This window comes from Amblyraja radiata, chromosome 4 (genome assembly GCF_010909765.2).
Source record: "Amblyraja radiata isolate CabotCenter1 chromosome 4, sAmbRad1.1.pri, whole genome shotgun sequence".
Lineage (NCBI taxonomy): Eukaryota > Metazoa > Chordata > Chondrichthyes > Rajiformes > Rajidae > Amblyraja > Amblyraja radiata.
In genome coordinates this window covers 47,877,750-47,890,167 of record NC_045959.1, presented here as the reverse complement: position 1 = coordinate 47,890,167, position 12,418 = coordinate 47,877,750, and the positions used below count along the sequence as shown (strand labels likewise).

At 44.7% G+C, this 12,418-nt stretch overlaps 1 protein-coding gene across 10 annotated transcripts in view; it reads left to right on the top strand.

The window, feature by feature from the left end:
• The window catches only part of sulf1 (sulfatase 1), a 379,294-nt gene that overhangs the window by 285,039 nt on the left and 81,837 nt on the right, over positions 1-12,418 (top strand). For all 10 annotated transcript variants that reach the window (XM_033019348.1, XM_033019349.1, XM_033019347.1 and 7 more), the window contains one exon: positions 10,591-10,760. In XM_033019348.1, the coding sequence (XP_032875239.1) occupies positions 10,591-10,760 (170 nt within the window). The remainder of the gene's footprint in view (positions 1-10,590; positions 10,761-12,418) is intronic.

Genomic DNA, 12,418 nt, shown 5'->3' with positions numbered 1-12,418 from the left:
ACCCCTCACATTAAAAAAGCTAAAGAACACTAAAAAACATACATTTAACGCATACAAAACAGACACAAAGAAGGAAAGGACAGACAGACTGTTGGTGAGATAGCCATTGCTGGGGCCAAGTCATTGTAGAAGTCAAAATACATTGAAATTAAACCTTTGTAGATAAAATAGTATGGGTGTTGTGGGCTGAAGGGACTAGTTTTCAGAGGGCTAGTATGGACATTGTAGGCCGAATGGATTCTTGGGCTGGCGGCTCAGTCACTCAAGCCTGTTGTGCTGGCAGCTCACTCAATCGTGGCTGGTGGGCTGGCAGTTGACTCACGGCTATTCCTTGAAATTCCGTTTCAAGCAGGGTGCAAGACCACCAAATTCAAGTGCAGTTTCATACCATTTCAAGCAGGGTGCAAGGCCATTAAAGACAGCGAGTCATGACCTCTCCCTCCTCCATCTTGCAGAGACTGAGCCACGCCCACACTTCTGTGTTTTATAGTCCCTCCCCCCCCCCCCCCCCACCAGAAGGGGCATGACCTTTATGGCGTGATTGACAGGAGAGAGAATCTCAACATTTTTTAAACACTAATAACTCTTTTATTTTTCATCTGGGAAAAATCCTCGGCATCTGTTGAGCGGAGGGGGACTCTGAGTAAGGTGGCCAAAAATCACAGCCGTACGTGGAAGCATTTTTTCTAAAATCAATATAAAGCGCAAACAGGACGTGCTCAAGATTAGACTTTTAATTATATAGAAGGCAAGGCAACTTTAATTGGGCAAGGCATCTTTAATTAGGCAAGGCAATTTTAATTAGGCAACACAGCTTTAGCATTTCCAAACCAAAGGCAACACAGCTTTAACATTTCCAAATCAAAGGCAACACAGCGTTAGCATTTCCAAACCAAAGGCAACACAGCTATAGCATTTCCAAACCAAAGGCAACACAGCTTTAGCATTTCCAAACCAAAGGCAACACAACTTTAGCATTTCCAAACTATATTTTCAAACCAAATAAGGGCACTGACAGGTCAGTAAAAACACTCACAGTTTAGTAGACATGTGTTCAGTGTTATTCACAGCTCAGACTGAGAGATGTGACCCTCTCACTCCCCCATCTTGCAGAGACTCTGAGGCACTCAACACTTCCGGGTTTTATAGTCCCTCCAGAAGGGGCGTGGCCTTCAGGAGAGAGAATCACAACATTTTTAAAACACTAATAACTCTTTTATTTTTCATCGATGAGAAAAATCCTCTTGTCCTGCGCAGCAGAGGGGGACTCGTGAGTAAGATGGCCAAAAATCACAGCCGTAAATGGCAGCGTTTTTTCTAAAATCAATATACAGAACAACAGGAAGTGGTCAAGATCAGACTTTTAGTAACATAGATAATAGCCTTAATGCTTGGCCTGTTGCCCCCCTTCCCCTCCCCTTCCCTATGCCCCACCTGGACTTCCACCCATTTCTCCCCTTCCACCTATATTCCTTCCTCCGTCTTCACAATTCACACCTTCTCCCATTATCCCACACCTTTTGTCTTTTCATCTCTAACCTTATTGAATCATTTTCCCAACATAACCCCCGCTCACCTCTGTCCACAACAAACATCCACACGTTGCGAAGCCAATCAGTGTATCAATATACTGGTTAGATTCTAGAATCACGTGTCAACTGGCTGCATTGCTAATCATCAGCTTACATTTGCTGTTGGAATGAAGAGTAGTCCTTGTTTACACACTGATACCCAGTGATTTCAATGCTTGTAAGCATTAATAAAAGATTGTGGCTCTCTGATACAATATAGTCATGCAATGAAAGTAGTTTGACTGGTGGTTCTTGTTTATTATCACTAACCATATACGCCCTAACTATGGAAACACAAGGAACTGCCGTTGCTTGAATCTTGAGCAAAACAGAAAGTGCTGGAGGAACTCAGTGGATCAGGCAGTATTTGTGGAAGGAATGGACAGACGACGTTTCACTTCGAACCCTTCCTTGGAACAGATCAGTTTGAAGAAGGTTCCCGACTCAAAATGGCGCCTGTCCATTCCCTCCACAGATGCTGCAGGACCCATTGAGTTCCTCTAGCACTGTGTTTTGTACAAAATCCACTGGATTATATTGTGCCCCAAAGAACATAACATTAGTTTAATTTTCCAATTATTGTCTTGCACTCACTCGCAGGTATGCACCATTCATTATTTAAAAGAGCAAAGAAGAAATCCTAGGTTACTGGAACAAAAAAATTGGTTTCCATTAGTATTGTATCAATTATTATATTTAGCTTGCAGACTAAGACCAGCAGAAAATATTTACAAATACATATTACTTTTTGAACTAGAATGTTATTCAAATTTTAAAACAAGTTGAGAGGAAGTGATCACCATTTAGGCTCATCATTAATATTACTATAAACAATAGCTTTAATTGCTTTCTCTGCAGAACATAATTACAATATTAATTTCCAGAAGCCCAGTGCCTGCTGTGATCCTGGTGCTGGGGAGAAAGGACACAGCTGGTTGTCTTGTCTTAACATTAACATGTGGCATAGAGTCCAGCCTCAGGCTGTGAATTTGCAGCTGGGAGGTTGGCTCACTGGTACCAGGAATCTCTGATTATTCATGCCTGCAAGTGCTTGAAATTGCAGCAGTTTCTTCAGCAGTTTATCACTGATGTTTGTTTCAGAGCAAATCGTCTGGAAAGTCCTCACTCCCGCTGAAGGCCATGTTGAATGGCTCATGCTATTTTGAGGCTGTTCAGGGGTTCTTGCAATGTACCACACATTGTCAAATGTGTTTAATACTAGATTCAGCCATTGCAAATTTTGGGTTTTGCTTTCAAATTAAACATTCTTGTTATGTTCCGGAAATTAGGCATTGCTAATGGTGTTGTCAACCCATGAGAATTCCTTTTGGCAAGATGCAATGACATTTATATAGGGATTTTTGTTTTTAAGTTATGCTCACAGTGCCTGCATTGCGTCCATCAGGAGTGGATGTCAGGAATTTGGATCCTTATCTCAATATTTTAAGTCAATCAAAATTACTATGAGAAAAATTTGAGAGGGGCACCAAATACCTATGTCCACTTAGTGACAATGCTTAACATTGTGTTATGACTATTATAAGGAATTGAACCTATTTTTGCCACATTATAGATTTTTATGTTTTAATATAATTGAATATGGTGATTTTCAGTAATTCTTTATGCCACACTAAAGAGTGGTTATTTTTTGCTCTCTTGTCTTTCAAGAGGAAACCACAACTTACCATTCCATATCTCCAGTTTTCTTCTCCCCTGACTCTCAAGCTGATGAAGGGGCTCGACATTCTCAGTGCGTATATATTTATTAAGGGCCTGTCCCACGAGCATGCGACTACATGCTGCAAGCGCGACCTAACGTGGTCGCTTGAGCCGTACGGCCTTGCGGGGCCGGTCCCACTTCAATCGCCGGAGCCGTATGGAGTTGTGCGGAGCTGGTCCCGACATCGCGCGGGGCTCCGAAAAACTGACCATGTTCAAAAATTCCGCGCGCCAACGGCCTGCCGGCCCGCAGCAGCCTCGACACCGTACGCACAGCCTCGACGGGCATGCGCAGCGTCTTGACGCCGTACGCAGCGTCTTGACTTTGCTCGAACTTCACGTCACTCACTCGACCTCCGCACGGCCCCCGCTTCCGGTTTGGTCGCGCTTGCCGCATGCATGTCGCATGCTCGTGGGACAGGCCCTTAAAGTGGTCTCAGCCATCATTAACCAAGATTTTTTTGTTGCTATTGGCCATCCTATGCTGTGTTTTTCCTAGGTCAAGGATGACTCATCACACAGCCATAAAGTGACACTATAAAAGCCATAAAAGGAGCACTGAACAGGTTAAACCAAGCACCCTTGCCACATGTGGCCCCCTGAGGTGATATCCATTCATTTATTTGAGGGGCTTCTCCACCGGACTCTCCTCCTCGATGTCCCGCAGCAGGAGGATCCTAGACTGTGGTCCAATCCCACAGTGCCTTGGAGTGGGCTCCACCAAGATTCAGCGAGTCCCTCAGCACGTATTCCTGCAATCTGGAATAAGCCAGTAGGCAACACATGATAGCTGAGTAGTTGAGCTCATTCTCAAACTTAAACAACTGTGACTTTTCCATGAGTTCCCCAGTCATTAAATAACAGGGTTGTTCCCTGAGCCTTCTCACATTCTTTATTGTCCCTCTGCTATGAGAGAGTTATGGTCAGACGTGCATAAATCTTGTTGATGATCTCTTCTTTGATAGCTTCATTTTCACACAAGCATAGGTTCATTTAAGTTAAATGTATTGTAATTAATTTATTAGCCAAGTATGTAAAAACATACAAGGAATTTGATTTGCCATACAGTCATACCAAAAAAGCAACAAGACACATAACTACATAAAAATTGACATAAACATCCACCACAGGGCACTGTGATGGAAGGCAATAATGTATTATCTTTTTCCCTCCTTTTCTCCCGCGGTTGAGGCAGTCGAACCATCTGCAGTCGGGGTGATCGAAGCTCCGTGTCGGGGCGATCGAAGCTTCCGCGATCGGGGCAGTCGAAGCTCCTGTGGTTGGAGCTCCCGAGGTTGATCCCAGGCAAGAGGCTGCCAGTTCCACGATGTTAGGTCGCAGCGTGGACGATACGGAAAAAGTCGCATCTCCGTCGAGGAAAGAGATTTAAAACGTTTGCCCCACCCCCACAAAACTAAAGGAACACTAAAACATACATTTAACAACAGATTAGAAACAACAAAAGAAGAAAAGGATGAAACAGGCCTTTGACGAGGCTGCCATACTACGGCGCCACCTGATACTGCAGCTTTTGATTTCAAAAACCAAGCGTGAAATTTTGTTACTGTTCTTACGTTTATTAGCAGTCATCTAAATTGGAATTTTTCTTAAATCTATCGGTTGAGTTGAAGATAGACACAAAATGCTGCCGTGACTCAGCGGGACAGGGAGCATCCCTGCAGAGAAGGAATGGGTGATGTTTTGGGTCGAGATCCTTATTCAGATTCTCATTTCTTCCCTCCAGAGATGCTGCCTGTCCCGCTGAGTTACTCCAGCATCTTGTGTCTATCTTTGGTATAAAGCAACATCTGTATTTACTTCCTACACATAACAGTTGAGTTTGAATTGATTTACATGTGACACATCCTTGTAACTATAGCACTTCAAGTGGTAATAGGGAATAGCTGTAAAAACTACCGATAAGCATTCGGATAACATGAAGATTTTTCCATTGGACACACGGCCTGTTCAGCTTCTCCTCTCAATCAGAGGTAAGGAAGGCATTGGAGTTAGCGAAAGTTTAACTTGTCCACTGACTTTTGTCTGAAATCCTGGGTCAGCCAAATTAAACATTGCGGCTGACACGCTTGAACTTTTATTCCCAAAGCATTTGTCCTAACTGGTCATTTTGCTCCAGTGCCTTGTCACATGATTAGCAAGCTTGTTTTTTGTGCATGCCAAAATTCTTTGATTGGACTTTTTTTGATATTTTTAAACAATAAAATGTTTCATTTTATGTTGCGTTACTTTTAATCATAACCATTCTTTGATTTATTTTCAATGCCTATAATGCAAGCAATATGGGAACTACAAAGCCTTTAGGCAATCCCACATTGCTTTGGGGACAAGCTGACACTTCATTCACATTGAGTTAAATGCCATTCATCTTATACGTCTGTCAGTAAACGTGCCAAGCTTCTGCTGGGCAAAAGAAGTGGTAACATCTTGTTGATGATGCAAACTACTCTAAAATCTGATGGCTCATCCTTTCCTGGTGCCCCGCTTTCAACTACAGGTGGGAATATTGCCAGGAATTAACTACAGATCTATAAATTAAAGGAGTATGTGCAGGAAGGAACTGCAGATGCTGGCTTAAACCAAAGATAGACACAAAAAATTGGAGTAACTCAGCGGGACGGGCAGCATTTCTGAAGAGAAGGAATGGGTGACGTTTCGGGTCGAGACCCTCCTTCAGACTGAAGAAGACTGAGTTACTCCAGCTTCTTGTGTGTATAAATTAAAGGAACCTTGGGCAAGGGCGAAGGATCAATGCCAAGTCCATCAGGGATATAAAGGTTTTAGCCAGCCTTCCTTTGCTAGTGATCCTACAGTAATGTGCAAAGTGCTGTTCACTAGTTTGTCCCATTGTGGGTTAAAATCTATATTTGCCCAATGTGCTTCCTTTTCATAACAGCAAACTTCATCAAACAAATAGCTTTCCATCTGAGGACTGGGGTTGATTTTAATAGCTCCAGGTGAACAGGCCCTTAAGGCATGGCAATGTGCCAGGTGGCCTTCTTCACACTCTGCCCAACTTTCCTGCCCCTTGCATTCAGTGCAATGGGAAATCAGAGAAAGTGTACACGAGGAGCCGGGTCTGCTGCCGCCACCTGGTGAGAACAATGGAAAGATGCCAGCAGCTGGTCATTTAAACCATGCCCACTCATCCATTCAGAAAACTGCTCAGCTTCTGCCATCTGTTCCAGAGTTAACTTCTCCGCTGCCTGAAAGACAATTTGAGATGTAGAATGTGAAAAAGGAATTTTGTGGATAATGAAGTTCATTGACCCTGACTTGGCCGGCAGTGCCCTGACAGTTGTCCGTGTGCTGGTAGGTTTTGAGAATAAGTGGGCTCCCCTGATGGGTCTAGGAGCTTGTTGAGATTTGCCAGCATTTGCAGTGGGGAATGTCCACCCAGCTAGAGCAAGTGATTGCAGAAAATGGGACGTGTGAGAGATTTGAATGAAAGATACAGCATGGAAACAGGCCCTTCGACTTACCGAGTCCGTGCCGACCATCAAACACCTGTCACACTAGTTCTATGTTATCCCACTTTAGCATCCACTCCCTACACACTGGAGGCAATTCATAAAGGCCAATTAACCTACTGACCCGTCCTTTGGGATGTAGGGGCAAACCGGAGCACACGGAGGAAACCCAAGCTGTCACAGGGAGAACTTGCAAACAGGAGCTGAGGTCAGGATCGAACCCGTGTCTCTGGCGCTGTAAGGCAGCAGCGCTACGACCCGCACTATTGTGCAGCGCCATTCTCGTCATCATTGTCAAATGTTTGAAGTCAAAGTGTTGCTTGACTGGAAGATACCGTCAGTGGCACAGGGCCAATGGAGGAACGGATGGGACCAGTTAGGAGTTGGGATTGGAAGAGTTCAGGCTGTGAAGAATGAAAGAAAGGCAGAGAGCCGTTTGGTGGGAATAAGATCGGAGGAAGGCTTGTTTCATGGTCAAGGTAAGGTTGCAGAACATTAGGAAAGAGTTTAGAGGATTTGGAGGAGATACGGGTTCGGTCCAGACATTGGGTCCTGTTTGCATGTTCTTGCATTTGTGGGTGCCTGACCCCTCTAGCAGCTTGTTTTTTGCTCAATTACCAAATATATTTTATGCTTGAATAGTTCAACAGGTCCCTCAATCCTATTTTGAAATGTGTGGGAAATTTCACAGCATGAGATATGTAATATGTAAGCGTTCACTTAGCCTTGTTTATTTTTTATCTCAGTGGCATTCTGATGGAGTACAATTAAATGTTTCCTTGTGATCTACTTTTGATATTTAATATTATATCTGACTTGCTCTTTTTATCTCGATGTAATCGGGTGATATCTTTGTTTGAGCAGAACAAGTCCAATAATAAGCCTAAGAACAGGAGCAGGCTGACCACATAAATTGTTCATTGTTTGAGCTCAATAGATTCGCCAGATAGTCTGTTCTTGACATTGTAATCTTTGGCCAAGTTGTTACTCTATTGCACATCTGGACATCCTTTGCTGACCCAATCCCCCTATAGCATTTTATTATAATTTACCTTAGAAACACACTGCTTTAATGCCCAAAATATTGAAATTATAAAGAAGGAAATGAGGCTCGTTCCACCTGATCCCAACTCAATCCCAACACCATCTGCATTGCAGATAGACACCGAAAGCTGAAGAGGCAGCATCCCTGGAGAGAAGGAATGGGTGACGTTTCAGATCTCAACCCGAAACGTCACCCATTCCTTCTCTCCAAAGATGCTGCCTGTGTGCAGAATTTCTCCAGCATTTTGTGGCTGTCTTTGGTATAAACCGGCATCTGCAGTTTGTATGTAGTTTTTATTTTTTTTTAAACTGGGTATGTGTGTGGGGAGCGGGGGGGACTTTTTAAAATCTTTCCCCTGCACGGAGAACCCGACCTTTTCTCGGTCGGGTCTCCGTTGTCGTTGGGGCCGAGCACCATGGAGCGGCCTCCAACCGGAACGACCTGGGGCTCCAGTCGCAGAGCTGCGGACTTACCCACCATCGTGGAGCTGGCCAAGTTCGGAGCGGTGGTGGCGCGCTGCTGCGACCCGACCCAGGAGATTCGGAGGCTTACCGCAGGTCTGGTAGACAGTAACACCGGGAGCCCGCGGGTCCCTGCTGGGAAACCGCTTTTCGGGGCTTCCGCAACGATGACTTCTCCCGCCCGAGTTGCGGGGTTGAGGATGACCTGAAGCGGGGCCTTACATCATCACCCGGCGCGGCGTTAAATGGCCGCGGGACTTGTTAGCGCCCGCCGGGGGCTCCAACACCAAGACCCGGAGCGCGGCCTTGCATCACCCGGCGCGGCTTTATAATTGCCGTGGGACTTATTTACCATCGCCCGCCGGGGGCTTTGACTCAGACATCGGGAGGAGAATGAGGAGTGCAGGGGAGAGATAAGACTTTGCCTTCCATCACAGTGAGGAGGAGATTCACTGTGATGGATGTTCGTGTAAATTGTGTTGTGTCTTGGTTCTTCTTGTTTGTTTGACTGCAGAAACCAAATTTCGTTTGAACCTCTGGGTTCAAATGACAACAAATAAATTGTATTGTATTGTATTGTATTGTATTGTATTGTATGAAGGAGATGAGTGATTACAAAGGTTGAATTCCGACAAACATATGGATTTGACATTATGTTATTGATATATCAAGTTTGGGTTTCCTGGTAGCCTGTCAAGAATTGACTCTAATTCACAGAAAACACATTTTCTATCCAATCACATGCACATCACTTTACAACATAGGAGGCAAGTCAGCCGATCAGTTCTATAATGTTCCCATCAAATATTCAAGTGATCTCTTCTTGCATTCAATTCTCCCCAATGCCACTACCACCTACTTACACTAGAAGAAAACATAGAGAATTACAGCACAGTAACAGGCCCTTTGACCCATTATATCCACACCAAACACAATGCTAAGATACCAAAGCCTGCTGTAAGCCACTATCATATGCGGAATCAAGGGGTATGGGGAGAAGGCAGGAACGGGAGTACTGATTGTGGATGATCAGCCATGATCACAATGAATGGCAGTGCTGGCCTCCTCCTGCACCTATTGTCTATGTTTTTATATCTGCCTCCTCCACCACCCTTGGCAGCCTGCTCCAGGCCCCCACGACTGTATTTGTGAAAAACATGCCCAACATTGCTTCTCCCACCTTAAACCTATGCCATTTTGTCCTTGACATTTCCGCCCTCTTGTCCTTGACAATTCCACCCTGGGAAGAAGATTCTGACTGTCTACCTTATCTATGCCTCTCATTATTTTATATACTTCTATCAAGTCTCCCCTCAACCTCTGTCGTTTTAGAGAAATCAATAGAGACATTTACACCATCCAGCAGCCTACCAAACAACATAACTTTGGGATGTAGGGGAAACACGAGCAACTGCGGAAATCTGCACAGTCACTTAGAGAATGTACAAGCTCTGTGCAGACAGCACTGGATGTCAAGATCGAATCTGTGTTGTTTGAGCAGTGGAGCAGCAGGACTAACTGTTACACCACTGAGCCGCCTCACAGATGCACCAGAGTAAACAGGCTGTGGGGTTTCATCACAGCTTGGTTTGAGAACAGATCTACCCAAGACCTCAAGAAATTGCAGAGTTGTAGATGTAGCTCAGTCCATCACACAAAACCAAACTCCCCACCACTGACTCTGTCCACGTTTCACATAATCAATGACGTCCCACTCTAATCATTCCTTCTCCCTGCTCCCTTTGGGCAAAAACTGCAGAAGCTTGTAAGCACGCACCACCAGTGTCAGGAAAAGTTTCTTCCCCTCTGCTATCAGGCTTCTGAACAGTCCTTCCATAAGTCAGGAAATTGTCTGATTCCCCTCTACCCCATTGTCTTTACTTGGACTTTGTCTATGCGCTACAATGCTGAGAACTATATTCTGCACTCGGTATCTTCCCCTTTGCTCCACCTATTGTACTTGAGTTTGACTTAATTGTGTTTGTGTATAGTGCTGGGTAGCATGCAAAACAAAGATTTTCACTTTATCTCAGTACATGTAATAATAATAAACCTAAACCAAAATCCTGTTGCATTTTCTTTTGTTTTGGCACAATTATTAGAAATGTTACAATGAATGGTTTTGGCATCGTTGAAAGAAAATAAACATTTTAATCTTCTACACGGCTTTATATAGCTGTTGTCCTTGATTTTTCAATCCTTAACCTTTGGCAAGTTTGTTGGATTTCAAAATAATCAGTGGAGCTTATTAAAATTGCATCTTTGTTCTGTGAAAGCAAAAAAATTCTTGGGATTTTGTTTTACAGGATTACTTTACCGACGTGATCACCAATGATAGCATCAATTATTTTCGCATATCGAAGAAGATATATCCGCACAGGCCTGTGCTTATGGTCATCAGTCACGCCGCACCCCATGGTCCAGAGGATTCAGCCCCACAGTTTTCAGAGCTCTTCCCCAATGCCTCGCAGCATATGTGAGTAAAGAACTTACCAGGTCGAGGCAGTCTTATGTTTACTGTTATTATTAGAGACAATTGTTCTAATCGGTGGAACATATTCACGTGCTGCTTTCTCATTGATATTTATGTACAGTAATGAAGAGCAACGGTTAAATTGCAACGTATTAATATAGATCTCTGCGAATCAAATGTAACCACATTTTTGCTATTACCAGTGCATTTCCAAAAGGTGACTTGAGCCAACCCCAGAGTGATAGCGTACTAGACCTCCCTCTCTGCTGATGTTAAGGACCCTACACAACATTAATTCAGGCTGTCTGAATCCAGTTGCTTCAAGTAACAGCTCCAGAGTACAAAACACCTTGCAGTTTTGCCTTTAATTTCCGATCTTTTTCAAGTCGGATTCAAGAGGGTTGCTATTATTACAAAAAGTAATAAAATAATGGTGGAGGAGACAACATACAACGTGGAAACAGCCCCTTCGGCCCAACCTGCCTACACTGACCAACATGTCCCATCTACACTAGTCCTACTTACCTGCATTTGGCCCATATCTTTCTAATCCTGTCCTATCCATCCATTATTATTATTATTGCTTTATTTATATAGCACATTTTAAGTCAACTTGCATTGACACCAAAGTGCTTTACATAAATTAAATAATAAATTTACATACAAACCATAGAAAAAGGTTAAAAATAAATAAAGAAAGAAAATGGACACAACACATTATAGAGTTCAACACAAACATCCCCCCACAACAGAATCAAAAATGTCCACTGTGGGGAAAGGCAGCAGAAAGTTAAGTCCTCTTCCTCTGAAACACCCGAGGTCGGGGCCCATTTGTGGCCTTGCAGCCAGTCCGATGTTTTCAGGGCCCTCTTGCCGTGAAGATGGAACACTGGCGTCGGGTGAAACAATTCCTCAGCGGCTTGGAAAGTCTGGAGCGGCTGCCTCCTCCCCGGAGACCGGAGAACTCGTAGACTTCAGGCCGCGCCGGTTGGAGCTCCGACCCCGGCGAACTCGATCCCTGGCTTCGCGGCGCTCCAAATCCAGCCCCGCCCGCGGCCGGACGCCCGCCGCCCCAGCTCCGCGATGTTTGGATCGACGGCCACAGCGCTCCGGAGCTTACCGCACGGCGACCCGGCAAGGCATCGCCCGCTCCGTGGTTCCGCTCCGTGATGGTGTCCTTGCGCTGCGCCGCCACCGAAGCTGTAGTCCCGGCCGGTCCCGACAGGAAACGCCGCTCCATTCTCGATGGTAGGCCGCGAGGACGGGGCGAAGAAGCAGCTCGGAGGGATGCTGCCTCTCCGACCAGGTAGGGGACTAAGAATTAAAGTTTCCCCCTTCCCCCCCCCACCCACCACATAAAAGACCTCCACTAACATTTTGGACAGGACTTAAAATAAAAAAAAGGTGAAGAGACGGACTGCGGGCAGGCTGCCATACACAGACGACGCCCACTCCCGCACATCCGCCATCTTGAATTCATGTACCTGTCTAAACGTTTCTTAAATGTTGCGATAGTACCTGCCTTAACTAATTCTACACACCCACCACCCTTTGCGTGAAAAAGTTACCCCTCACCTTAAACCTATGTCCTCTGTGTTGGCAACATTTTCATCCAGCAATGTTGGCATGGCTGGAAGAAAATAGGCATAAACAGTGAGTAT